General features: G+C 41.2%; 3 protein-coding genes across 4 annotated transcripts in view; all 3 read left to right on the forward strand.

The window, feature by feature from the left end:
* LOC132892780 (H-2 class II histocompatibility antigen, A-U alpha chain-like) overlaps positions 1-26,299 on the forward strand; it is a 153,253-nt gene that overhangs the window by 22,586 nt on the left and 104,368 nt on the right. The window lies entirely within an intron of this gene.
* Positions 7,897-9,240, forward strand: LOC132892785 (DLA class II histocompatibility antigen, DR-1 beta chain-like). The gene is made up of 3 exons (XM_060931167.1): positions 7,897-8,034; positions 8,353-8,625; positions 8,929-9,240. Exons 1-3 carry the CDS (start codon positions 7,977-7,979, stop codon positions 9,237-9,239), a joined length of 642 nt encoding a protein of 213 aa, XP_060787150.1. The 5' UTR covers positions 7,897-7,976; the 3' UTR covers position 9,240.
* LOC132892781 (H-2 class II histocompatibility antigen, A-U alpha chain-like) lies at positions 22,596-25,644 on the forward strand. Of its 2 annotated transcripts, none has more exons than XM_060931163.1 (5): positions 22,596-22,883; positions 23,255-23,410; positions 24,792-25,073; positions 25,148-25,277; positions 25,358-25,644. In XM_060931163.1, exons 1-4 carry the CDS (start codon positions 22,826-22,828, stop codon positions 25,267-25,269), a joined length of 618 nt encoding a protein of 205 aa, XP_060787146.1. In that variant the 5' UTR covers positions 22,596-22,825; the 3' UTR covers positions 25,270-25,277; positions 25,358-25,644. The 2 variants fall into 2 exon arrangements, with proteins under 2 accessions (XP_060787146.1, XP_060787144.1); XM_060931161.1 differs by having other exon boundaries at positions 23,165-23,410; positions 25,358-25,643.

A 26,299-nucleotide genomic window follows, 5' to 3' on the forward strand; every position in this document is an offset into this window, starting at 1 on the left:
AGGCCGGTGAGCATAAGGAGAAGAAGCACCAGTAAGACGCCAGGGTCCTAATACCACAATTATGGTGCGAACATATTTCAAGTCACACTTAGTGCTACACACTGGTCTGTTACACACTTGAATTCACCTTTAAATGACACTTGTTTGTCACACACTAGAATTCACAGTTAATGCTACACACTTGCTTTACCACACACTTAATGCTAGACCTAGTTTGTTACACACTTGAACTCACACTTGGTGACACTTGTTTGTTACACACTTGGGTTCACACTTAATACTACAAACTTGGTTATGCACTTGGTGAACCTTTACACATTAAGTGCTAAGGACAGAGAGCTTCACACAATGACACTGCAAACCCTTCAATCATCATCACACGGTGCACATCAAGATAGGAAACCCCAACCCGTCAATGGAGCTTCTCACGTTAGGCAACCCTATGCACCAGCGACAGATGGTAACAGGTAAAGGGAGAGGACAAGACAGATAACAGAAAGAAAAATACAAAACCACTCTAGCCTGCAGCATACGATACTCAAAGCTTAACAGCACTACACTACACTGAAACCAGCTCGCAGGCTAGAGGAAAAACAAACAAAAAAAAAATTAAAAAAAAGAGTCCACGACCCACGAGCAGCACCACATTCACACATACATTCACATGCTAAAAAGAACAGCAGCTAGCAATGTGCCATAGCTGCATAGACCTATAAAATCAAAACACACAAATGACTACAAATATTCTAAAACAAACCAACTTCATGTGTGTACACATCCACACAGGCACAGTCATAACAATAGAAACATTTTCAGGACTAATATCACATACCTGGCCTAGTCTTAACAGCATATGTGACCCCTCACCGAATCCAGGGACACATGTCGGCCGAAACGAATCCGAGATAATCGCAAAAGAAGCTTTTTTTTTTCGAAATTTGTGATTTGTTTTTTTCCATCATGTGCAAGTTGAGATCTTGAAGAATGCAATCAGTATTTCAGATAATAGATTGTTTTGTTGGAAAAGCATACATTTTTTGTTGCAAATTGTCTCATTTTTGTCAGGACTGTAGCCTGCTGGGGGGTGTGGGTAAATTACCATATGGGCCATTCACATGATGATTTAAGTCATTTGTTTTTTTTTTCCGCGAATCAGCTGTATGATCCGAGTTGAGCGCATGGCTACTTAACTGCATACAGGCGTGTGATTTCACTATGGAATGAGTTACTAAACAGAGCACAGAGGAGCCCCGCGAAGCAAACAGACACACGGTATTTACATCGGAGATCACCATTTCTAGCAAAAAAACCTGCAACCTCGTTTTCCAGATTGAATGGAATACTTGAATGATCGGATGATACACGGACCGTTCTAGGATTACATTCCATCGGAGGCATTGGTGTGTGCAAGGCGCCGTTTCTCTTTCTGATGGGGTAAGTTTATTAATTTAAGGCTGTGTGGTTATTTTTGCATGTAACGGAGAGTGTTGTGGTTTGGTTAAGCCTAGGTCACAACCGGACGTACGATTTTTGGGCCATGTGATTTTTGGCGTTTCCCAAATCGCTGCGTTTTTTTTTTGTTCACGGAGAAAGACGCGCGTTGGCTGTAAGTTTGTCTTGCAACCTGAAAAAAACGTAAGCGCCCGTAGAGTTTGTTTGACATGACAAAGAACCTCTGCGGCCGGTCTGTGGCTCGAAAATCAGCACATCACACACGCGCTCTCGTGCGTTTCATGCGCGCGCTCTCGTGCGTTTCATGCGCGCGCTCCATGTGTTTCTTGCACTTTTTGCATGTAGACCGGCTGTAGGAGAGCGTACTGTATGGCCGGTTGTGACCGAGGCTTTACATGAAACTAGTGTTGTGTTAGTTGTGTCATCATCGTGCTATCTTTCTTTCTTACGGTGTGAGTAATTTTTCAACCACAAAACGTTAAAGTATACTTTAGGACTTATTTTTGTACTTCATAATTGTTTTGGGCATACTTTGCATGGAAGGAAAATTGACGTGGTGATCTTTGTTTACACGAAAGTAGTATCGTGCTAGCTCGTAGGGGGTAGGGCTTTCCTTAATGTCATGCAAATCAGCACCATTATGTACCCACCCTACACCCAGAGTAGCTGAGATGGAAAACTTTGAGGGCGATTTTCTCCCTTTTCTGTTTTAAGAAATATACACTTTCAAAAGGCCACACATTCTTCAAATATTGTCAGATCTCCACATGGAAGGCATCATTGGAAAGCTTAGAAACTGTACTTTCTGAATCTGTCAATAACTCAAAATGCCCCCGGGCCGACATGTGTCCCTGGATTCTGTGATCTGCCACATATGCCAGAAGTTAGACCTGAAGATACATCAGTTTCAACACTGAGGCAGCTATCCATGTCCACACTGATTCAGAGGAGTTTATGAGCCAGCCACGCCCGCTTCCCCATACACTAAACCACACAGACAAACACATGCTTAACCCACTGCTTGTCAGTGAAAATAAACCAAAAATGGAAATAGTGAAAGCATACCTGAAGCAAAAGCAACCTCCTCAAACAAACACCACCGAGTGTGCTAGCCAGGTCCTATACTAACGTGAGGACCCCAAGTGCTTTTATGGTCCCCTTAGGTGGCCTGATCAATGCCTATCCTAAACCCTCTGTTAGTGACCCAAACCAGAGGAAGAGGAGGCAAGAGAGAGAAAGAGAAATACAGTGGTAGTCACTACCAAACCCTAAGCATGGCCCACAGGCTACACATATACCATAAAATATAAATAGAAAGGTTGTTTATGAAAAATACTGTAGACATTTACTCCGGCTTACGGAAGCCGCGAGAGGCCCTTCATATAATCTTTTTTTATTCACCTTGTTATCCCGAGATAACAACATAATTAATTCAGGATCTCGAGAAAACAACACAACTAATTTGACATCTCGAGAAAACAAAACCGTTATCCCGAGATAACGACATAATTAATTCAGGATCTCGAGAAAACAACATAACTAATTCGAGATCTCGAGAAAACAAAACCGTTATTTCGAGATCTCGAGAAAACAAAACAATTATTCCGTGATCTCGAGTAAACAGCTGAGAAATGGTTCATTCAGGTGCGCCAAGAGACTTGTGATATGCTGACTTTGGGGCTATTTCTCATTCTGTATAGACGCAACTTTGGTCATTAGAATGTCTGGAATAATCGATCACCTAATAAGGCAATATTTTGATCAGGGGTTGACACAGGGAGAGATTGCATTAAGTCTTTTAATAAGGGATCATTTCAAAATTAGTCCGCCGCACCTCCACAGAAGACTGGCCCGGCTTCGTCTCTACTGACAGAGATACAGTGATCAAAATATCTATGAGAAATATTCCACTTTTCATTCCTGATTCTTTTTTTCTGCCTTTTGTCATGTTGCTGTCATTATTTTTAAAATGTTTGAATTGCAATGACAGTGTACTTGTTTACAGGATTGTTTGACAGGATGCTATGATTTTAAATCATTATGTAATAACTCCTGAATGTTCTCCCTGATTCAGTATTTTCTGAATGTTGCATTACTCAACTTATAAGAACGCAAATGTTCTTCCTGATGGAATTACAACTTGTTCTGCCTTTTATTGCTAACATAACGTTTTAAATGTTTTAATGTGTTGTAAAACCTGCAATGACATTGACTATTGAATTTCATCCTAAAATTACTGTAATATGATATTTCTGCTGCAGTATTTTCTGAACTCGTCGTTACACACATTACTGTGGATTGTGTGATATTGCTGACTTCAGTTTTGCAATAGTCATGATAGTTGTTGAATGATATGTTTCCCTCACACTCAACTTATAAGAACTCAAATGTTCTTCCTGATGCAGTATTTTTCTGAATTATTACTTGTTCTGCCTTTTGTTGCTGACATAACATTTTAAATGTCTGACCGGCAGTGACCGTGTGACTATTGTATGTCATCTTAAAATCTTCCTGCTGCAGTATTTTCTGAACTCACCGTTACACACATTACTGTGGATTGTGTAATATTGCTGACTTCAGTTTTGATGATACTGTATGCTTCCCTTCCTTGCACTTCTTAAATACATTCAAAGTTGAAAGTTTTTTGAACCCCTTGGAATCATTTGATTGTCTGCATAAGTTAGTCACTTATTGTCATTTGAGTTTAATCTCACTACAGTGTGCTGAGGAAATACTGTCTTTCAAATCCACAATATACATGCAAAATAAAAGATATATACATTAGCAAAAAAGACAATCAGCTGACATGTCAAGTGTAAGTTTACTGAAATCATGACCTTAGCAAGAACATATACAACAGAAACAATGACTGTTAGATCGGTCATCAGCTGTTAGATCAGTCATCAGCTTCTTCCAGGAGTGCCTTTATCAATGGCCTCAGGTCTTTGTAGAGTTTAATGGCTCCTTCAGTGTCAGGGCAGTGAGTCAAGTTGTGTTGTTCCATCACCAGCAAGCATAAGTCATGTAGGTCAATGTCACATGGAATATCTGTTTTCCACTGGCAGATGTCTTCACCTAGGATTGCGTTAACTTTGTCCATTTCAACTGGATGCAGATAATTCTGTGCATGATACAGCTCAGGTACGTTGTACATCATCACTGGCTTGCCATGGTAGAGATCAAGCCCATTCCTCCCTGGACGAATGCGATGGTTGTCCCACATTTGCACCACTGTGTCCAGCTCGTCCTGTAAGGCAGGCACTGAGAGTGAGAAGCATGATATACAAGTATGATTCAATATACGCATGGGTTTAATAGATTGCAAATTGGCCTGGCTGCATGCGCACTGGCCAAACTGTTATGCACACAATTACGCACACACCCACCACTTTATTCCAACCGTTTTTACTCTCAAACTAAATAGCCTATCATGTGTTGATTGATTACCTGTATAATCTTTAGGAAACAGAATTGAATAAGACCCTTGTCGATAAAATCACCACTGAAATCACCCGTAGCTTAGAACTCTCTGAAGACATCTCGCCAGTAGTCCACATTCTGTCTCCTATACGTCCCCCACCAACATTCGATTCTCTGGTTTGCCGTGCTCCTTCCTTGAATAACACAAGGAGGACCATGGACCTCTCCAGTGTCATCTTCCCTGAAAAAAGTCTGTAGTCTGTTGGCATGGACATTCTCTGTTCCATGATCTGATCTCAGGATTTTTGGGCAGCCTCCGAGTTTAGTGACAGTTTGAGCAAAATAGGCTGCAATCACGCACGGGTTGCTGTTGGTGCAGTTTGCTTCCATCCAAATGATATGCCTTGAAAATCCATCGATGCACCCGTTCACCCCGATGCCAAAGGGGGTGAGCTTGTCGTATGAATCCATGTGCCACACATAATTTGGCCCCGGAACACGATCTTCTACGCAGCCTCCTACCTTTCCGACGCTGCACGGCCTCGACACATTTCAAAACAGTTGGGATAGTAAAGCATTTCCCACTTTATAATGTTTATAATGTTGCTGTTCCTTCTCCCAACACGTAAGCTGTTTATGTACTGAAGACTCCAAGTGATGAAGTGTTTCAGGTGTTATTTTTTGTTCTGTTCTTCCTGTAAACAGGTCTTAAGGTGTGTAACAGAATTGGGTCGTCACTGTCATTTTTTTTTCATTTCTGCTCTGTGTGTGTGTGTGTGTGTGTGTGTGTGTGTGTGTGTGTGTGTGTGTGCTCGTTGCTCACGTGTGTGTGCATGTGTGTGTTCACTGCTTCAGATGGGTTAAATGCAGAGAGGAATTTCACAAGGGTGTGATGAATAAAGTTGTGCTTTCTTTCTTTCTTTCTTTCTTTCTTTTTTTCTTTCTTTCTTAATTCTCCACACATTCTCTATTGGGGACAGAGGGGACACACCCTCTTCTTCCACAGCCACGCCTTTGTAATGTGAGCAGAATGTGGTTTTGCATTGTCTTGTTGAAATCTCCCTGGAAAAGACGTCGCCTTGAAGGCAGCAGATGTTGCTCCAAAATCTCAGTGTACTTTTCTGCATTAATGCTCCATCACAGAAGTGTACGTTACCTTCGCCGAGGGCACTGACCCAACCCCATACCATGACACACCCTGGCTTTTGGACTTGTTCCTGCTAATAGTCTGCATGGTCCTTTTCATCTTTGGTCCTGAGCACATGGTGTCAATTTCTTCCAAAAAAGACCTGGAATACTGAATTATCTGACCACAATACCCGTTCCCACTGTGTGATGGTCCATCCCAGACTCCTACCAGCCCAGAGAAGCCGATGGCGCTTCTGGACACAGTTAATATAAGGCTTCCTTTTTGCACAGTAAAGTTTTAACTGGTGTTTGTGAATGTAAAGATGTAACTCTGCATTGCAGCTTGTTAAAGGTTTTCCAGAGTAATCCCGAGCCCATGTGGTTCTATCAGCTGTAGATGAATGACGGTTCTTGATGCAGTGCCATCTGAGGGATTGGAGATCTTGGGGGTTCAGATTAGGCTTGGGTACAGTGGCTGGGAAGTGCAAAACAAAATTACAAACTGTGAAACAATTTTATATTTTATAAAACAAAATTACATGAGCAAAACACTTTTACCAAGGACAAAACAAATTTACATCTTAGAAAAAAATTGACAAGAAGCGAAACACAAAAAAAGTGTTTTGCTAATGTAATTTAGTTTTATAAAATATAAGTGTTTATAAAATATAAAAGTGTTTCATGGTTTGTAATTTTGTTTTGCACTTTCCGGCCAGCGTACTTGGGCCCTTTGCTCTTTATGCACTGAAATTCCTCCAGATTTCATTGAATGGTTTAATGATATTATGCACCGTAGATGGTGAAATTTTCAAATCCCTTCCTCTCTTTCTTTGAGGAACATTGTTTTAAAACATTTCAATAATTTTCTCATTCATTTGTTGATAAACTGGAGATCCTCGGCCCATCTTTACCCCTCAAAGGCTCGGCCTTTCCTGGATACTGATTTTGTCCCAAATCATGATTACAGTCACCTGTTGTTTTCACCTGTTTCACATCACATCATGATTTAATTGTTGTACCTCATTACTCGCCCTAACTTGCCTTGTCCCAATTTTTTTTGGACTGTGTTACATTCCAAAAAATGGTCCTGTGTCTGAAACACAGGAATGGATGTATATTAACAAATGAAATGAAGTTGACCAACAAAACATGAAATATCTTGGGTTCATTCTGTCTGCAATGAAATACAAGTCAAAGTACACTTAAAAATCCTACTTTATTATTATTGTTGTTTTATTTGCATTTTCCACACCATCCCAACTTTTCCTGATTTGGGATTGTATTATCACAATTATTTGGTGTATTTGGTTTGTTTTGATCAGTTTTGTTTCTATAGTGTGTGTGTGTGTGTGTGTAAGCAGATGGCTGAGTGGACAATAACTGCTATGATAGCATAATGTTTGACTGTTATGCAGAAAATAATATAATTTAGGAAAACAATAAAAAAAAAATCCCAAGATGTCTGATACTACATGTAACTATTTTTTATTGAAACTAAAGTTTAATTATTAAGGACATGAAGGTTCAAGAAAAACAGCCCACATTCTTCTATATTTTGTGAACTGAAAATGAGAATTTTATTATTATTATTATTATTATCTTTGCAGTTTGAGAGAGAAATAATCCTGAACTTGTCTTAACTGATGAATTCAGAAGTTTTAAATAGTGAACTGATGGATTTAAACCTGACAGCTTTAACAGGTGAACAGTATTGGTTTGAATTCTGCCTGGAAACATGTGACTGTGTGTGTGTGTGGTGCAGGACTGGTGTGTGTGTGTGTGTGTGTGTGTGGTGCAGGACTGGTGTGTGTGTGTGTGTGTGTGTGGTGCAGGATTGGTGTGTGTGTGTGTGTGTGTGTGTGTGGTGCAGGATTGGTGTGTGTGTGTGTGTGTGTGTGTGTGTGTGTGTGTGTGTGTAGAGTAGAGCTGCTTCACCCACACTTTCCTCAGTAAGAGAACACACTCAGAGAGGAACAATGTCGGAGCTGCTGAGAATACTGCTCCTCTTACTGCCTGCCATCCTGCACACAGCAAGTGAGTATTAGATCAGCTGCTGAGGTTAGGCTGTGGGGATTTTTTTTAATGCTGTGTTGTGTTTTAAAGAAAACAAACATATACAACAACAATAACAATGACAAAAGCTCGTGTTTAGAAGGATGCAGTTTGTTCATTAAATTTATCAGAGGAATATTACAGAACTGCAGATTTATTTATTTATTTATTTAGTGTTTAAAGGCAGGTTTAAGCACAGAATTAGTTTTTAAAATAAACATTAAAATCGATTCAAAATAGAAGCTGTATTACTCTCAGTTTTAGCAGTGAAATAAAGCTTTGGTGTTATTTTTCTCTCAGATGGAAATTCACTGGCAACGGAATCTTGGTGCTTCTGGAGCTCTGATGGTTTCAGTGACATGGAGTACATAAGGTCTTACACCTTCAATAAGATCAACTACATGGAGTATAACAGCACTCTGGGGAAGTATGTGGGATACACTGAAATAGGCATCTATAACGCAGAGATTTGGAACAATAACACTGCAGAGCTGCAAGCACGGAAAGCCGCTGTGGATCGTTTCTGTAAGCACAATGCTCAGATTTACTCCAGCGCCATCCTCAGTAAAGCAGGTGAGATTATTTGCGAACCTCAAAACTTTAATTCAGTAATATTCCCAGTATTTCCTCATGATGTATGCCTGTAACAGATTTTACATTATTTTAAGTTCAGTTTAATATTTTAGTTGCATTTAAATGCATGTATAATACACACCGAGCTGCTCTTCTGTAGCTTACTAGTTACCTAATTAAACTGATTACCTTTTAGATACCTACATATTATTATTATTATTATTATTATTATTATTATTATTATTAGTTTATAATGAATGACTCTCAGCTGTAAGTTGATGTTGTTGTGGTTTAATTGTGCAGTTGAGCCCCAGGTTGAGGTCACTTTGGTAAAGAAGTCAGATGGCACTCACCCAGCCAGGCTGATGTGCAGCGCTTACAGCTTTTACCCACCAGACATTGAGGTGACCTGGCTGAGAAACGGTCAAAAGATTGAGGGTGATGTGACGTCCACTGAGGAGATGGCTGATGGAGACTGGTACTATCAGATCCACTCACATCTGGAGTACATGCCTGAATCTGGAGAGGAGATCTCCTGTGTGGTGCAACACGCCAGCTTCCAAAAGCCCATGGTCTATAAGTGGGGTGAGTCTGATCATCACAGTCAGATCTAAATATCTGAGTCTATTGTCATGAACTGAGCTTAAAAAAACAGAGATCCTGTTTCACTCACATCATAACTCATCTTTCAAAACCTGATGTTCAGTCAACAACAATAAACAAGGAGTGAAAAAAATAGACAATCTTCAAATAAAATTTATTCGGGTTTTTTTCATAGCTGAAAGTAAAAGTAGTTCTTAACACTGTTGTATAAAAATGCTATTCCATAGCGCCTAGTGCTGCTATTAACTGCTATTATATGAATTATTTTTGTAATCTATCTATATAAACCCCTTTCCGTCTCAGATCCCTCGATGTCTGAACCTGATAAGAGTAAGATTGCTATCGGGGCTTCAGGGCTGGTGTTGGGGATCGTGCTTTCAGCTGCTGGATTCATCTACTACAGGAAGAAATGCTCAGGTCAGTGGAAGATTGCAGGAAATCTACAAACAGAAATGTGTATTAGGACATCTGTGTATTTGTTATTAAAATTGAAGTGCCATTAATAATTAATATTTAACCTTGCTACCTGATATTCATCCTTCTGCTTTATTTCTGATTTGTGTTCACAGGACGAATCCTGGTGCCGACATAAACACAGGCATCATCTGAAGTTGACATGTTGGTTTCAGCTTCATTCCCCATATTGGATGGAGTTAATTTACCCATAATGCTCACTGTTTAGCTACAGTTAAGCTGAAATGTGATGATTTTTAAGCTCACACATGTGATGTTAATTTTTACAGGTCTGTGAGCAGAGAAACACTGGAGTGTTTGCTGAAATCGCTTTATCTGTTATACATCTGCTTTATTCCGAACAATTAGTACCTGCTGAGAAATGAGCATTTCATAATATGTGCATCTGCATCTGTATTATCACTTTCCTTAATGTAAGACCAGCTTTCTGTCAGATTTTGCTGAAACTGATGTTAAATATCTTGATTATAGGCTTTATAAGAGTTCTTGAGTAGAAATTTGACAAACTGAGCTTAGATACTACATTCAGCTTAAAAATGTATAAATTAATTCCTTATAATGCATCTGAAAGTTATGAAATAATTAATTACTATTACAGAAGTAAATGTAGCCTTGTAAAATTTTCATTATTAAATCATTAGCGCCCCCTACAGTCTATTTTAACCTGGATCACTTCCTTAGTTTTAGTGATGCTGTTTATTACGATTCAATACTAACAGTTATCTGTAAATTTCTGGTTTTGTATCATCAGTCACTTAAATTTTATTTTAATGGTAAGAACTGGATTGATTTTTGATTCTGTATGGATGCTGACTCTTAATAAACTTTTGGTTGTAAAAGAAATTGCTGTAAAATTTTCTTTAAAACAGTAAATGACTTAAATTCTATTCATAAATATCATTTGACAGATTTATATATGTTGCATTATATAGCTGATGAAATTAACACAGTTCTTATGAGTAAACTTTTAATCCTGCTGTATTTCTGTGGCGTCATTACGACTGGATTATGCATTCTGAACTTAATTCAAGCTGAAGTGGAGAATCAGGTCCTGTTTGGGGTCGGGAGCTTCACTTCCTCTGGGGGAAAAAAAACAATGCATAAATAATACTAATAATAATAATGAAATGAATTTAAAAATGAAATTGTTTTCAGTGTGATGGATCATTCTGAGTTTATAAGATGATGCTTTTAATCAGGAGAGTCATTGAGCTGATTCTAAAATGTGTTCTTTAGCTTTGAAAACACTCAGCTGAAATCTGGTCATTATTTTTAATTTGCAACACCAGAAAATATACACAATGATTTGATTTACTGTCTACTTTCTATAACAGTACATTTATTATTCTGTCAGAAAATTTTAATCATGTAAGCGAAGCATAATGTTACATTACAGGCATTTTTCAGACACTCTTAACCAGAGCAGCATACAACGTACCATGAGCAGCCTGGGGAGCAGTTGGAGATTAGGTTTATTGGTCCAGGGAACCGAACCAGCAACCTTTTGTTCCCAAAGCTGCTTCTCTAACCATTAGGCCATGGCTTCCCAACATAAATAAAGCACAGAGGTGACCAGCTGAGAGTTAAGTGTGATATTTACAGGCCTAACTGTGACTTCCTTTCAGTCATGGGATTTGACCTCACAACCTTTGGATCAGTAAGATCAAATCTTGCAGACTGAGATTGAGAAAGACTTTAACATGTGGAGTTTCAGCTGTGAGTGAAAGGTATAAACCGTATTACAGCTATCAAATCTGGAACAGGATTCCACCCTGGTATAGCACCAATGTCCTATTTCATTCAAAGTGGCTTACAATTCAGATAGGTTATAATTGAACAGGTGAGGGTTCGAGCAGGTTAGGGTTCAGGATGTATGGATGTACAGGTTGTGGATGATTTCAATTTCTTATTACAGTAATAGCCTGACTTGCTTGAGTGAAATAAAAGAAACAAGTTTCACAATAGGCGGCACAGTGGTGTAGTGGTTAGCACTGTCGCCTCACAGCAAGAAGGTTCTGGGTTCAAGCCCAGTGGCTGATGGGGGCCTTTCTGTGTGGAGTGTGCATGTTCTCCCCGTGTCTGTGTGGGTTTCCTCCGGGTGCTCCGGTTTCCCGCACAATCCAAAGACATGCAGGTTAGGATAATTGGTGGCTCTAAATTGACCGTAGGTGTGAATGTGAGTGTGAATGGTTGTGTGTCTCTCTGTGTCAGACCTGTGATGACCTGGTGACTTGTCCAGGGTGAACCCCGCCTCTCACCCATAGTCAGTTGGGATAGGATCCAGCTTGCCTGCGACTGTGCACAGGATAAGCAATTACGGATAATGGATGGATGGAAGTTTCACAATAACAGCATCACACTCACTGATATTAAAAGTGATTTTGGCTGCAGTGTAATAAACCCACGAGTCAGAAATCATCATCTTTCAGTCTCTTGCTCTCACTGCTTATGTGTAGGTGATTATGCTGTATGTTAGCATTTGGCTAACATGAAGATGTAAAACATAGAGGAAATCTGAAACCAGCGGGATGTGTTTGAGGAAATATTTACACTGATCAGCCATAACATTAAAACTACTGATCAGTGAAGTGAATATTATTGATCATCTCATTACAGTGGCACCAATCAAGTGGTGGGATATATTAGGCAGCAAGAAAGAGAACAGTCAGTTCTTGAAGTTGATGTGTTGGAAGCAGGAAAAATGGCTAAGTGTATGAATCTGAGCAACTTTGCCAAAACTGTGATGGTGAGATGACTGGGTCTGAGCATCTCCAATATGGTACATCTTGCGGGGTGTTCCCGGTATGCAGTGGTTAGTACTGAACAAAAGTGGTCCAAGGAAAGACAACCGGTGAACTGGCGACAGGGTCATGGGTGCCGAAGGCTCATAGATTCACATAGCACATATGGTACCATCCAGAAGAACAGAAGACCTACTGTAGCACAAAATGCTGAAAAAGTTAATGCTGGCTAAAACAGAAAGGTGTCAGATCTATAAAGGTGTCGCTGGTTCACCCTTATTCACATTTTATACATTTGTGTAGATCTATAACCATTGTATTGCTTTTAAAAAGACTGCTTGCATTCCCACTTGCATCTGCCTCCCATTCCCTGACTGATATTGGGAATACTGTATTTATGAAATCAGTTATTCCAGGCTGTAATGTAAAAATGAGGTAGAGTCAGACATTATGCCATGCCTCAATAACTCATGAAGAAATAATCTATAAATAAATGTAATCTTGGACCTAATATGTTATGTCCATGGAAATTTTAGCATAAAAAAGCTATATTGCTCTTTGGAATAGCCAAAGATATTGCAGTGTATAATGAACTCCCAAATAATGAGATTTCATTTGTGATTGCAATACATAGCATAAAAGCAAGACAAAAAAATAAATTTAACCCAATTTGATGTACAAATGGAAATGCATAAGCATAAAAGAACCATTTTAAATATTGTTTTATAATTTTATCCATTATATTAAGGCTGAATACCCCTCCTAGAACTGCCACCTTATTGTGGTGGAGGGGTTTGTGTGCTTAAATGATCCTAGGAGCTATGTTGTCGGGGGCATTATGCCCCTGGTAGGGTTTCCCAAGGCAGACAGGTCCTAGGTGACAGGCCAGACCAAGAGCAGTTCACCAAAAACCCCCTATGGAGAAAAAATCCAGGACCGTGACGTCGCCCAGTAGGACGCAGCCGGGGCCCCACCCTGGAGCCAGGCCCGGGGTTGGGGCTCGTATGCGAGCGCTTGGTGGCCGGACCTTTGCCCATGGGGCCCGGCCGGGCTCAGCCCGAAGAGGTGACGTGGGCCCGACCTCCTGTGGGTTCACCACCCACAGAGGTAGCAGTAGGGGTTTGGTGCAATGTGGATTGGGTGGCAGTCGAAGGCAGGGGCCTCGACGACCTGATCCCCGGACACAGCGGCTGGCTGTTGGGACATGTAATGTCACTTCACTGGGGGGGAAGGAGCCTGAGCTTGTGCGGGAGGTTGAGAGGTACCGGCTAGAGATAGTCAGGCTCACCTCCACGCATAGCTTGGGCTCTGGAACCCAGCTCCTCGAGAGGGGCTGGACTTTCCACTTCTCTGGAGTCGCCCGTGGTGAGCGGCGGCGGGCTGGTGTGGGCTTGCTTATAGCTCCCCAGCTCAGCCGCCATGTGTTGGAGTTACCCCAGTGAATGAGAAGGTCGCCTCTCTGCGCCTTCGGATTGGGGAGAGGGCTCTTGCTGTTGTTTGTGCCTACGGGCCAAATAGCAGTATAGAGTATCCGGCCTTCTTGGAGTCCCTGGGAGAGGTACTGAGGGGTGCTCAGACTGGGGACTCCATTGTGCTACTGGGGGACTTCAATGCTCACGTGGGCGACGACAGTGACACCTGGAGGGGCGTGGTTGGGAGGAACGGCCTCCCCGATCTGAACCCAAGTGGTGTTTTGTTATTGGACTTCTGTGCTAGTCACGGTTTGTCCATAACGAACACCATGTTCGAGCATAGGGGTGTCCATAAGTGCACGTGGCACCAGGACACCTTAGGTCGGAGGTCGATGATCGACTTTGTAGTCGTTTCATCTGATCTCCGGCCCTATGTCTTGGACACTCGGGTGAAGAGAGGGGCTGAGCTGTCAACTGATTACCACCTGGTGGTGAGTTGGATCCGCTGGCGGAGGAGGAAGCTGGACAGACCTGGCAGGCCCAAACGTATGGTGAGGGTCTGCTGGGAACGTCTGGCCGAGCACTCTGTTGGGGAGGTCTTTAACTCCCACCTCCGGGAGAGCTTTTCCCAGCTTCCGAGGGAGGCGGGGGACATTGAGTCTGAGTGGACCATGTTCTCTACCTCCATTGTGGACGCAGCTGTTCGGAGCTGTGGCCGCAAGGTCTCCGGTGCCTGTCGTGGCGGCAATCCCCGAACCCGGTGGTGGACACCGGAAGTAAGGGATGCCGTCAAGCTGAAGAAGGAGTCCTATCGGGCCATGTTGACCTCCGGGACTCCTGAGGCAGCCGACGGGTATCGGCAGGCCAGGCGTGCTGCAGCTCGGGCAGTTGCGGAGGCAAAAACTAGGAACTGGGAGGAGTTCGGGGAGGCCATGGAGAAGGACTATCGGTCGGCCTCGAAGAAATTCTGGCAAACCGTCCGGCGCCTCAGGAGGGGGAAGCAGTACTCTGCCAACACTGTTTACAGTGCGGGTGGGGAGCTGTTGACCTCGACTGGGGACATTGTCGGGCGGTGGAAGGAATACTTTGAGGATCTCCTCAATCCCACCGTCATGTCTTCCACTGAGGAGACTGAGGCTGATGACTCAGAGGTGGACTCGTCCATTACCCAAGCCGAAGTCACTGAGGTGGTTTGCAAGCTCCTCGGTGGCAAGGCACCGGGGGTGGATGAGATCCGCCCTGAGTATCTCAAGTCTCTGGATGTTGTGGGGCTGTCTTGGTTGACACGCCTCTGCAACATCGCGTGGCGGTCGGGGACAGTGCCTCTGGAGTGGCAGACTGGGGTGGTGGTCCCTCTTTTTAAGAAAGGGGACTGGAGAGTGTGCTCCAATTATAGGGGAATCACACTTCTCAGCCTCCCAGGGAAAGTTTACTCCAGGGTACTGGAGAGGAGAATTCGACCAATAGTCGAACCTCGGATCCAGGAGGAACAATGCGGTTTTCGTCCTGGTCGCGGAACACTGGACCAGCTCTATACCCTTTATAGGGTGCTCGAGGGTTCATGGGAGTTTGCCCAACCAGTCCACATGTGCTTTGTGGATCTGGAGAAGGCATTCGACCGTGTCCCCCGTGGTATTCTGTGGGGGGTGCTTTGGGAGTATGGGGTTCGGGGCTCTTTGCTAAGGGCTGTCCGGTCCCTGTACAAACGGAGCAGGAGTCTGGTTCGCATTGCCGGCAGTAAGTCAGACCTGTTCCCAGTGCATGTTGGACTCCGGCAGGGCTGCCCTTTGTCAACGGTTCTGTTCATAATTTTTATGGACAGAATTTCTAGGCGCAGCCAGGGGCCGGAAGGAATCCTGTTTGGGAACCACAGGATTTCATCTCTGCTTTTTGCGGATGATGTTGTCCTGTTGGCTTCTTCAAACCAGGACCTTCAGCATGCACTGGGGCGGTTTGCAGTCGAGTGTGAAGCGGCTGGGATGAGAATCAGCACCTCCAAGTCCGAGGCCATGGTTCTCGACCGGAAAAGGGTGGCTTGCCCTCTCCAGGTTGGTGGAGAAGTCCTGCCTCAAGTGGAGGAGTTTAAGTATCTCGGGATCTTGTTCACGAGTGAGGGAAGGATGGAGCGTGAGATCGACAGGCGGATCGGTGCAGCCTCCGCAGTGATGCGGTCGCTTTACCGGTCCGTCGTGGTGAAGAAGGAGCTGAGCCAAAAGGCGAAGCTCTCAATTTACCGGTCGATCTACATTCCGACTCTCACCTATGGTCATGAGCTTTGGGTAATGACAGAAAGAACAAAATCGCGGATACAAGCGGCTGAAATGAGTTTCCTTCGCAGGGTGGCTGGGTGCTCCCTTAGAGATAGGGTGAGAAGCACAGTCACTCGGGAAGAGCTCGGAGTAGAGCCGCTGCTCCTCCACATCGAGAGGAACCAGCTGAGGTGGCTCGGGCATCTTTTTCGGATGCCTCCTGGACGCCTCCCTGGGGAGGTGTTCCAGGCATGTCCCCCCGGGAGGAGGCCCCGGGGAAGACCCAGGACACGCTGGAGGGACTATGTCTCTCGGCTGGCCTGGGAACGCCTCGGTGTTCTTCCCGAGGAGCTGGCCGAGGTGTCTGGGGAAAGGGAAGTTTGGGCTTCCATGCTTAGACTGCTGCCTCCGCGACCCGGTCCCGGATAAGCGGAAGAAGACGAGACGAGACGAGATATTAAGGCTGAATAGTCATATATAAAAGATCTTATCGATTTTCAATCATTGAGGTTTTTTTTTCTTAATTTAACAATACAGTATGTGTTTACCCACAATTATTGTCCACATTTTTTAATTATATTTTTGTTGCCAGCATACCACACTGTGCACCTGACAAACATCACGTGCGATGTGGCCATGATATAATACACTGATGTAATAAAATACTGTACTGTGTGGATTCAGTGTTCTGGATTATTTTGTGCTCCACATTATGGAAAACATTCCCATTGTTAAAGCTGATCAAGCACTCATCTGATACAGTTACAGGTCACTTCCAGTAAGTGTAGTTTAAATTTTTGCTCATCAAAATGTCATTTATACATCCAGGATTGCATATTTATATATACACATTATTATACAATAAGCAAATACTCAGTTCTGATCGTCAATATATTGGATGTGGGAGAAATGGGCAGGCGTGAAATCCTGAGTGATTTTTATAAGAGCCAGAACCTTATTGCCAGATGACTGGGTTTGGAGAATCGCTGGTAAGGCTTATGGGCTGCTCCCACTCAGCATTTGTGAGTTCTGACTGAATGTGGTCTGCGGAGGAACAAACCATGAACCAGCACCGGGGGGTTGTGTGCCTGAGGCTGATTGACAGAGAGAGCAATGAAGCCCATCCCATCTGATCTAAACCAGGGTTGTAGTCGAGTCACTAAACCTCAAGTCCGAGTCCAGTCTCGAGTCCCCAGTGTTCAAGTCTGAGTCAAGTCCAAGTCATTAAATAAAATTTCAAGTCAAGTCCACAATTGGTCTGAGTCAAATCCGAGAACAAGACTCCAACCGCACAATTTGACGGTGTCTGTTTCAGTGCCATTAACATTAGTTTGTTCCTGAACATGCCGTATGAACAGGTGAATGTGCTTCTCTTTATCAGGGAGTGTGAAGTATTCCGTCAGAGATGGTTGGGAGACGGATGTAAGTGCAGAAGATGTGTTTATTAATACAAGTGAAGATGGTAAACAATCCAGAACGGCAGGCAAAATCGCAAAACGGTGAAACAGGCGATATGTCGAGCGAGGCACAAACAGGCTATCGTAGACTCGGCAGGATCAAAGACGAGAAACAGGGAATCAGGGATCAGGAAACCAAACAAGGAAATTAGGCTCGGTAATGTATCAGTTTAATGCAGGCACGCTGATTGCACCTTAATCCTGTGCAGGTGCAAGTCGTTTATGGCGTGTGTGAGAGTCCGCTTGTCGCGTGCAATGTCCAGAGCGCCCGAGAGTCTATCTGATGCACGCGCCAAGGCACACAGGTGTGACACTCTTGCACGAAATTAGTACAAAAATTAATGTAGCTATAAATATCTTATGCCAAATTATTATCCTATGTGACAAAAAATAAAGAAAAAATCAGAGTCCTTGTCTCCAATTTATGAGTCCGAATGCAGTTAATGCCTGTCTGAGTCATCAGTGCTCAAATCCAAGTCAAGTAACAAGTCCTTAAAATCAGGACATGAGTCGGACTCCGGTCTGAGTCCTGGACTCGAGTACTACAAGCCTGATCTAAACCAACAGGAGGGCTACTGTGGCACAGAAAAGCACAGACGATATTAATGATGGTTACAGGAGGAATGTGTAACAAAACACAGCACATCACACCCTTTTGTGTATGGGGCTGCATAGCTGGAGACTGGTCAGAGTGCCCATGCTAAACCTTTTGTACCATCAAAAGCACCTACAATGGGCATGCAAATATCAACCTTGGGACAATGGAAGAAGATCACCTAGTCAGATCATCATGTTATTATATCTTAACATCATGCTAAAATGATGGACAGCTCATTTAAAACCAATGGGACTGAGTTCAGCTTTTCAGCTGTCTAAAGCGCATCATTTTACAGCATCATCATTTTCATGCTCCACTGGGATTTAATCAGAGTTTCCTGCCCTGTTCCATCTTCTTCAAACCAACATTATATTATTACGCCTCTTATTCAACAGGACATCACTATAATATATTGAAAGAATAAGTGTTTCTTTATTCTTTAGACTTTCATGGCAGGCTTTTCAACATATTTTTTTCCGAGAAACTGATGATGTAATAATATCCCTGCCCTGTGATTGGCTCACATTTGGAAATGGTTTCAGTGAACTTCTCCAAGATGCGTGTTTAGTGACTGTGGGGCTTTTTTTTTTTTTAGCATAAAGTTTGCTGTCTCTCTCAGAAAAAAAAGAGTACTTAACTGTACCGTTCTTTATTGCTGGAGGGGTACCTTTTGTACCTTTATTATGTATCTTTCAAATGGAAATGGAGAAATAGCATACTTTAATGGAAGGTACATAATTAGACTGGAATTATCTTTAAAGCTGTAAAAGCCAACATTTGCACCTTTCAGTGCATATAAATAATGTTGAATTGGATTTAATGTGTACAATTGCTGGACATTTTAAATATTAATTTAAAAAAAAACCCTACATACACCAACAAATAGCCACAGTGTCATTGTACACATTTAAATGACAAGTCTAATATTTCAATAGTCTGAATAGGATTATGTTAAGGGGTACAATAAATATTGTACTATGTGATTCCTCTCTCCTTAATATTTATGGAGAAAATAGCAAACCAATCAGCCATCTGTCAACTTAATGCAACCTTTACATGAGCTAAATGAGTCAGAGGTTCAGTTCCTCCATGTTTTGTGATTCCCTCTTTCTTCATCTGACCTCATGCATACATATGAACACATACAGCACAAACACAGTGACGTCTAGTGGAGATACTGAGGCATCAGTGTTCATTTCAAATACATAATAGTACAGTACAGAGTTCATACAGTTTGAAAAACAGCCTTTCAGTCCAATTCAAGGTTACAGATATGTTCTTTTATTTATCTTTTAGAGAGGCCGTGAACATAAGAGAAAGGAACAGAGCTGACAAAGTGTGACCTTTGAAAGTGTTGGTGGATTTGATTGAGGGGAAAGTCCTGAAATATTCAGACTGTGTATTATTTTGTTTTACCGGTTGAGTTGTTGTGAGCATTCTGTAAAGTGCCTGTTGGAGAAATAAAGCAAGACCCAAAGCTAAGTCAAAATCTGCTGGTCTCCTGAGTCCTCCTTCCCATCCACCTGCACACATACCAGGTTCGACAGTCTTTATATACAGGAAATTATTGCATAAAATATCTCTTCCTTATCTGACAAAGTTCGTAAATAAAGAGCTACATATCACTGAACCAAGCACTCCCAAACTTTTTGCAGTCAGGAACAATTTTAACTGTAGAATAAACTTCACAGATCCCCACCAAACATATCATTATTGGAATGTGAACAATATTATTTTGGATATTTATTTTTTTCAGTATAATAAACCCTGGTTGTGCAGTGGTTAGCACTGTTGCCTCACAGCAAGAAGGTTCTGGGTTCGACCTTGTGGCCAGCTGGGGTCTTTCTGTGTGGCGTTTCCTCCAGGTTTTCTGATTTCCTCCCACAGTCCAAAGACATGCAGATTAGGTCAACTGGCTCCTCTAAATTTCCCATTGGTGTGAATGTGAGTGTGATGGCTGTTCATCTCTGTGTTAGTCCTGCAATAGTCTGGTGAGCTGCCCAGGGTGAACTCTGACTCTCACCTGAAATCATCTGGGATTGGCTTCAGGAACCTCCTCAACCCTGATAGATAAACAATATACATAATGGATGGATAGTTTAATTATTATTGATTGTGCATCACAGACCCCCAGGGTGTCCTCAGATAACATTTTGAGAAACATTGCATTAAATCAGTAAAGGCCCTCAGCATTTTATTAAAATTATTTGATGGTATAATATACACTCAGACTATCAGACCTCTGGTTTGAACCTAAGCTTGGTTTATTGTTTGTGTGGAATTTTGCATGTTCTCCCTGAGTTCCAGAGATTTTCCCAGGATTTCTTTTATCTTTTTTCATGTTATTGCAATGGGGTAAATCACAACCCACAATTATCCATGTTATTATATTTTATGTTGTGGTGATGATGATTAGCCTGTTTGACCTAATAAAACCTCAATCACTATTGAGGATAAAAAGGAAAAAGAGAAGACAATTTTACCAGAAGCAGCAGAAATATACAAATCAAAGTGAGTGCGCTAGCCAGTTAGCCAACACGCTATAAAATGAGTGAAGCTTCTTCAGGAGTGATTTCCACTACAGGAGCAAAACTGAACAGAACATTTGTTCACATTGTGTCTGAAATGTGAGTTACTACGACACTATACAGTTACTTTGTCAGATACGATATTAATTTCTTCTTTACAGTCTTGTTGTAAAAAGGAAATTTGGCGGTTGGGATTAGCTACAGCACTCGGCCTGCAGTTTTGTGTCTACAGCTGAATCACGGCCATGTGGATATTTAGTATCACCACGCTCCTGTGAGTTCGTTATTGCTTAATTATCGCCCGCTTGAATGGATCTCAAACGAGTGGCCACTATTTTCCTGGCATTATAAATAAAAAAAACAAACTGATTCAAAACTATGTCCATGTTAGATGTTTTTATAGACTCAAACTAAAGCAACAAATTTCATTAAATTCAGAAAAGTATGATTTCAGGAGCCATAAAAACAAAGGCAGTTTTTTTTCTCCTAAAAATCAGAGGACTCTTGATTCTGCAGCTTTCGGTCTTCTTTCTTCTTCGCTCATCTCCTCCTCAGGACAATCATCAGAAAGAGACACGGCCAGATGAGGTGTCATGAACAAACAAATGAATCTTACTGTTCTTGATTATTTATTTTTTCAGACTTATTAGATCATAGATTTGATTATTCACTACTCAGTATCATGATAACTTTCATATTTCTTGATAAAAATCATGTTAAATTATCTGACTGAGCCCGAGTCAGAAGTCAGTGATAAGTGTACGATCTGTCTGAAAACCACTGAAACTAAACACTATACCTCGGTACAATTAAAATAAAATCCATCCACTGTTCAGTAAATATCTGCTAGCTCATGAGCTGTTAATTAGCAGCAAAAGCTAGCTACATAAATGGAGGTTACCTTCGCAACAGACCAATTTCCGTATTATATCTGTTGGAGTGACAACTGGTTCTGCCACGTTTGCCAAAATTTCCAGAACTCCAGTCTGGCACACTGAATTATGGGATTGTCTTCTGACTGGGACAGTCCTTTTCTCAGGAGCGCACAGATGCTGCCCCAAGAATGCTGCCTACACAGGATGCCGTCTTCCGACTGGAACGCACCAGTCCTTCAGTGCACTTGGAATTAAACATTTAATTGTGGTTTTCTACTGGACTACTGGTTGAGATGTGTCTGTGCAAAAAGTGAAACATAGTTCAGTTCAGGAACCCTTGTGGGTTTTTTCGAAATACTAAAGTAAAAGATGTGGGAATTTGACTACGCAGGCCGCCACACATATAATGTGCACTACAGAGTGTATACAGTGTTTACACAATGCTATTTAAGACCGTCTGTAGTGAACTGTACAGAACACCACAGCAGATTTATTCACAAGAAAAGAGACGCCAGTACGTGTTTACTGACAAAACTACTTACGGTACAGATATCACTTCTAGCACAGACACTTTGTTTATTTTGTTTTTATTGTTATAAAATGTGTACGATGCCAAACATAAAATAGAACAGGATACACAGCTTTTCATTTCTTTCTTTCTTTTTTAATTCCAAACCCCTTTTTCTATGTCAAGAACAAAAGCTCAAAATTTCAGGAGCTGTAAAAATTAATGTCATTGTTGTTTGTTTAACCTTTGAAACCTAAACTTTTATTTTGTTTTATTATTTCAGACCCCCCCCCCCCCTTTTTTTTTACTATTTCAGGCACAAAAGCTCAAAAATTCAGGAATTATTATTATTATTATTATTATTATTATTATTATTATTATTATTGTTGTTGTTGTTGTTTTGTTTGTTTGACCTTTGAAACCTAAAGACTATTCAGGATTTTAATATTGCTCTGATTTCTCGCTTTCTCTCCTGCTTGCTTTTCATTTCTTCCTTTTTGTGCTCCCAGTGTTTTAATTCTTTGTGTTTGTAATGATCAGCGCACCTCAGTATGGAAAGAGTAAAGGATCAGGAATTGTGAAACTCACTTGAGTGTCTGCCTGAACCCAGCTGACTGTGAGGAGAGAACTGATCTGATTGGATGATTTATTTATCACTGACTCTGCACTCGGCTGTATTTCTGTCTCTATTCAGTGTGTGGAAGTCAGTGACAAGTGAATTCATCTGAGCTGCTGGTTTACTGACAAACTTCAGGATGAAATTATTTCTCATCTTTTTCACACTAATGTGTGTGAGGGACACTGAATCACAGTGTAAGTGAGATATTTATTTATGTGTAAATTTGCTGTAATATTTTCCCCAGTGGTAATTAGAAGAGTGTATATAAAGTGTTAATGGTGGTGTTTTGGTTATTAAGCTGTAGAGCTTGATTTAAATGAGACAGATCATTTCAGATCATCACAAAAATGATGTGATTTTGTCAGTGATGATGTTTTTATCTCACTGTAGTAACAGGCTGCTGCAGTTTGAATGTGTGTGTGTGTGTGTGTGTGTGTGTGTGTGTGTGTGTGTGTGTGTGTGTGTGTTTCTCCAGTTAAACATCATGAAACGGAACTACTGGAATGCTCAGAGAAGAATAAGGAGTTTACGCATGAGGATGATGGAGATGAGCTGTTTTATGCAGATTTTGAGAAGAAGAAAGTAGTGATGATGCTGCCTCCCTTCGCCGATTCATATTATTTCCCCAAACAATACGAGTTTGCCGAGGCTAACATGCCCATCTGCCAACAAAACTTAAAGGTGTTCACAGAGGACTTTAAAGGCCAGCCGGTGCCACAGGGTGAGAAACTCAGTGTTTATAGGAGCACAAATTTACCTTGATGATATTGAGTCTAAAATGATTTTCCAGCATGAAGATGTGAGATTTGTTGTAGATTTGACTGTAAATCACTGACCATTACACTGTCAGTAAACTACAGGAACAATCACAGTCTCCAGCCTGTAAAGCTCTCATTTACTGTACAATACTCTAATCTCACAGCCGACACTACAGCACTGCTGTCTCACACTATTTTCATTTCATAAAGGCTTTTTATTCGACTAAAACATCCCAGAATGCAGCACATCATCACAGCAGCTGTTTGCTTCGCCCCGAACACAAACTATTTATCAGTTAAATTTATAGAAATGAAGAAAGTTCTCTCTGAACAGAGTAACTGTTGAAGTGTGGGGTTTGTAAATCTAAATAAATCTTTGCTTTTATTTCTATCCCCAACACACACACACACACACACACACACACACACACACACACACACACACACGTCCCAATTATGGATTATGGAGCTAAAGATAGATTTTATAATTGACTTGCTAGAAAATGTGAAGATGATCTGAGGCAGTAGGATGGCACATTACTCAGTCGTGAACACAAGCAGAGGGTTTATTTGTAAATAGTCATGTTCCATGTTCTTTCTCTGGCATCTGTTTATCATCTATAAATGCTGAATGAAGTGTAATCCATTACATTTTATGTTTAATAAACCTGTAATTAAGCTGCTGTCCTCAGAATTCACATTTAAAATCACAGCTTAGGTTCCAGATTCCTGTTGGTTATTATTATATGGACACGAGTGTTTTACTGGGAAATACACCACTCATATTTTTCATAGGAGCTACATCCGGGACCTGAGTAACACAGTCTCCAATATCTTCACTCATGAGGAAATTGATGAATTGTTTTGATAAATTTGGGGACTTTCTGTTTGTGAATGTGTCAATATAATAAAAAGAAAATCACACAATAAAAACTCGCATTTTTCATATGAAATACACTGTGGATCTGAGTGACATAATTCCCGATATTTCACTCTGATGATGTCACTCCCAGTGTTTTCCCGCTGACTAGATGTGTGTTGTCAAAATGGTGAACCGTTTCAAAATTAAAATACTTTTGATTAACTTGTGTTTTTTTTATGTTTCTATAATACAAATAATATTACACATTGGCTTAAAGACATGAAGTTTATTTTCTCATGTTGAAAAATATTTCACTCATTCGCTTCGCTCCCTCATGATGTATCCATTCACCACTCAAAGATAAACTTCATATCTTCACACAACCGTGTAACATCCTCTATATATCGACAGCCAGAAGAAATAATGACTGTATCACAGTCTCAGTCATACCAATAGTGCACGTGCTTTATATTTTTCTCCAGATGCCCCACAAAGCTCCGTCTATCCCAAAGAAAATATGGAGCTGGGTTCAGAGAACATGCTCATCTGCCACTTCACACGATTTTTCCCTCCACCTGTTACTGTACGCTGGACCAAAAACAGTGTGGATGTGACGGAACAATCCACACTAAGCCGCTATTACCTGAATAAGGACAAAACCTACAACCAGTTCTCCCACCTGCCCTTCACTCCACAGGAAGGAGACGTTTACACCTGCACAGTGGAGCACGAGGCCCTGGAGACGCCCGACACCAAGACATGGGGTGAGACGGAGAGTTTAACTACTGATTCAGTCTTTCCTTAGAGTAGAAATAACCGTGTGTGTATGTGTGTGTAGAGGTGGATGTTGAGCTTCCCAGTGTGGGTCCCTCTGTGTTCTGTGGAGTGGGTCTGGCTGTCGGACTGCTCGGAGTCGCTACTGGAACTTTCTTCCTCGTCAAAGGAAACAGATGCAACTGACACTTCAGGTAACAACTCTAATAAAACATTATATCAATAATATTTAATACACTGTATATCCCTGATACACCTGTTTCTGTGTTTTCAGTCAGAAGCAAAGCGTTAGGAGAAGGTTTAGATTCATACCATGAATTCTCATTTTGATTTTTCACTGAGGAAACTGTTCATCCACTAGAGTTTAATTTATCTGTTAAGCCATGTAAGTTTTTATTAAATATTAAGTTGTTGCTTGTTCCACTGTACACTTGTGCTGAATTTCTTATCTCTGTGCAGAAATCTGTTAAGTCTTTCTTTTCCAATTTATGTAAAGTGTAATTAATATTAGATGATGCAAATGAAAAGGAAAGAGTGCCTGCAAATAATTAAAGAAATAAACTTTATTCCATGAATGTGAACGATCATGTGATTTCTGTTTCCACATAGATTATACATTCAGTAACTCGTTCCACCAGTAAAACAATCTCTGTATTAGTCTAGTTTGGAAATATATTGCCTCAATCATTACAGAAAAATTACACACACACAATCACATGTAACATATTTCAGATGTAATATAGAAATATAAATGCGTTCCACCTTGTTATGCCCTTTAATTGCATGTGTGAAAAAGTGAAAACCATGTACGATCACATTTGAGATTTTATAAGTGTGAGAAAATCATATCTGAAAATGAAAACCACTCATAAAAAAGTGTGAATCATAAAGTGTTTAAAAACCTGTAAAATGTTCATGTGACTCTTCACACAGTGAAGTGACAACAAACCGACTCATGACTTCGTTTTCTTATGACTGAAATGATGATTGTTGCCAGTCTGAATTTTTGTAAATGTCCTAAAGTTAAATCAGGTAAATGCCTTCAACTCCTCCACAAACTGACCAATCATCAATCTTGCTCCAGCATTTTTTCTCTTAAAGAGCAAATCACCTTTAGTATAGAGATCTTGCATGTGACGTCACAGCCGATCCAGATTGTGACAGACGCCATCGTGTCGGTCAAATGCCATATTCCACCTTCTACTTCTACTTCTGC

This window comes from Neoarius graeffei, chromosome 10 (genome assembly GCF_027579695.1).
Source record: "Neoarius graeffei isolate fNeoGra1 chromosome 10, fNeoGra1.pri, whole genome shotgun sequence".
NCBI lineage: Eukaryota > Metazoa > Chordata > Actinopteri > Siluriformes > Ariidae > Neoarius > Neoarius graeffei.

Excerpts from the sequence above, each read along its gene's own strand:
- LOC132892785 (XM_060931167.1), top strand. The coding sequence starts at position 7,977 with ATGTCGGAGCTGCTGAGAATACTGCTCCTCTTACTGCCTGCCATCCTG. Across the intron at positions 8,035-8,352 it reads TGCCATCCTGCACACAGCAA|ATGGAAATTCACTGGCAACG; the intron begins GTGAGTATTAGA and ends TTTTTCTCTCAG. Across the intron at positions 8,626-8,928 it reads CGCCATCCTCAGTAAAGCAG|TTGAGCCCCAGGTTGAGGTC; the intron begins GTGAGATTATTT and ends TTAATTGTGCAG.
- LOC132892781 (XM_060931161.1), top strand. The coding sequence starts at position 22,826 with ATGAAATTATTTCTCATCTTTTTCACACTAATGTGTGTGAGGGACACT. Across the intron at positions 22,884-23,164 it reads GAGGGACACTGAATCACAGT|TTAAACATCATGAAACGGAA; the intron begins GTAAGTGAGATA and ends GTGTTTCTCCAG. Across the intron at positions 25,074-25,147 it reads GCCCGACACCAAGACATGGG|AGGTGGATGTTGAGCTTCCC; the intron begins GTGAGACGGAGA and ends ATGTGTGTGTAG.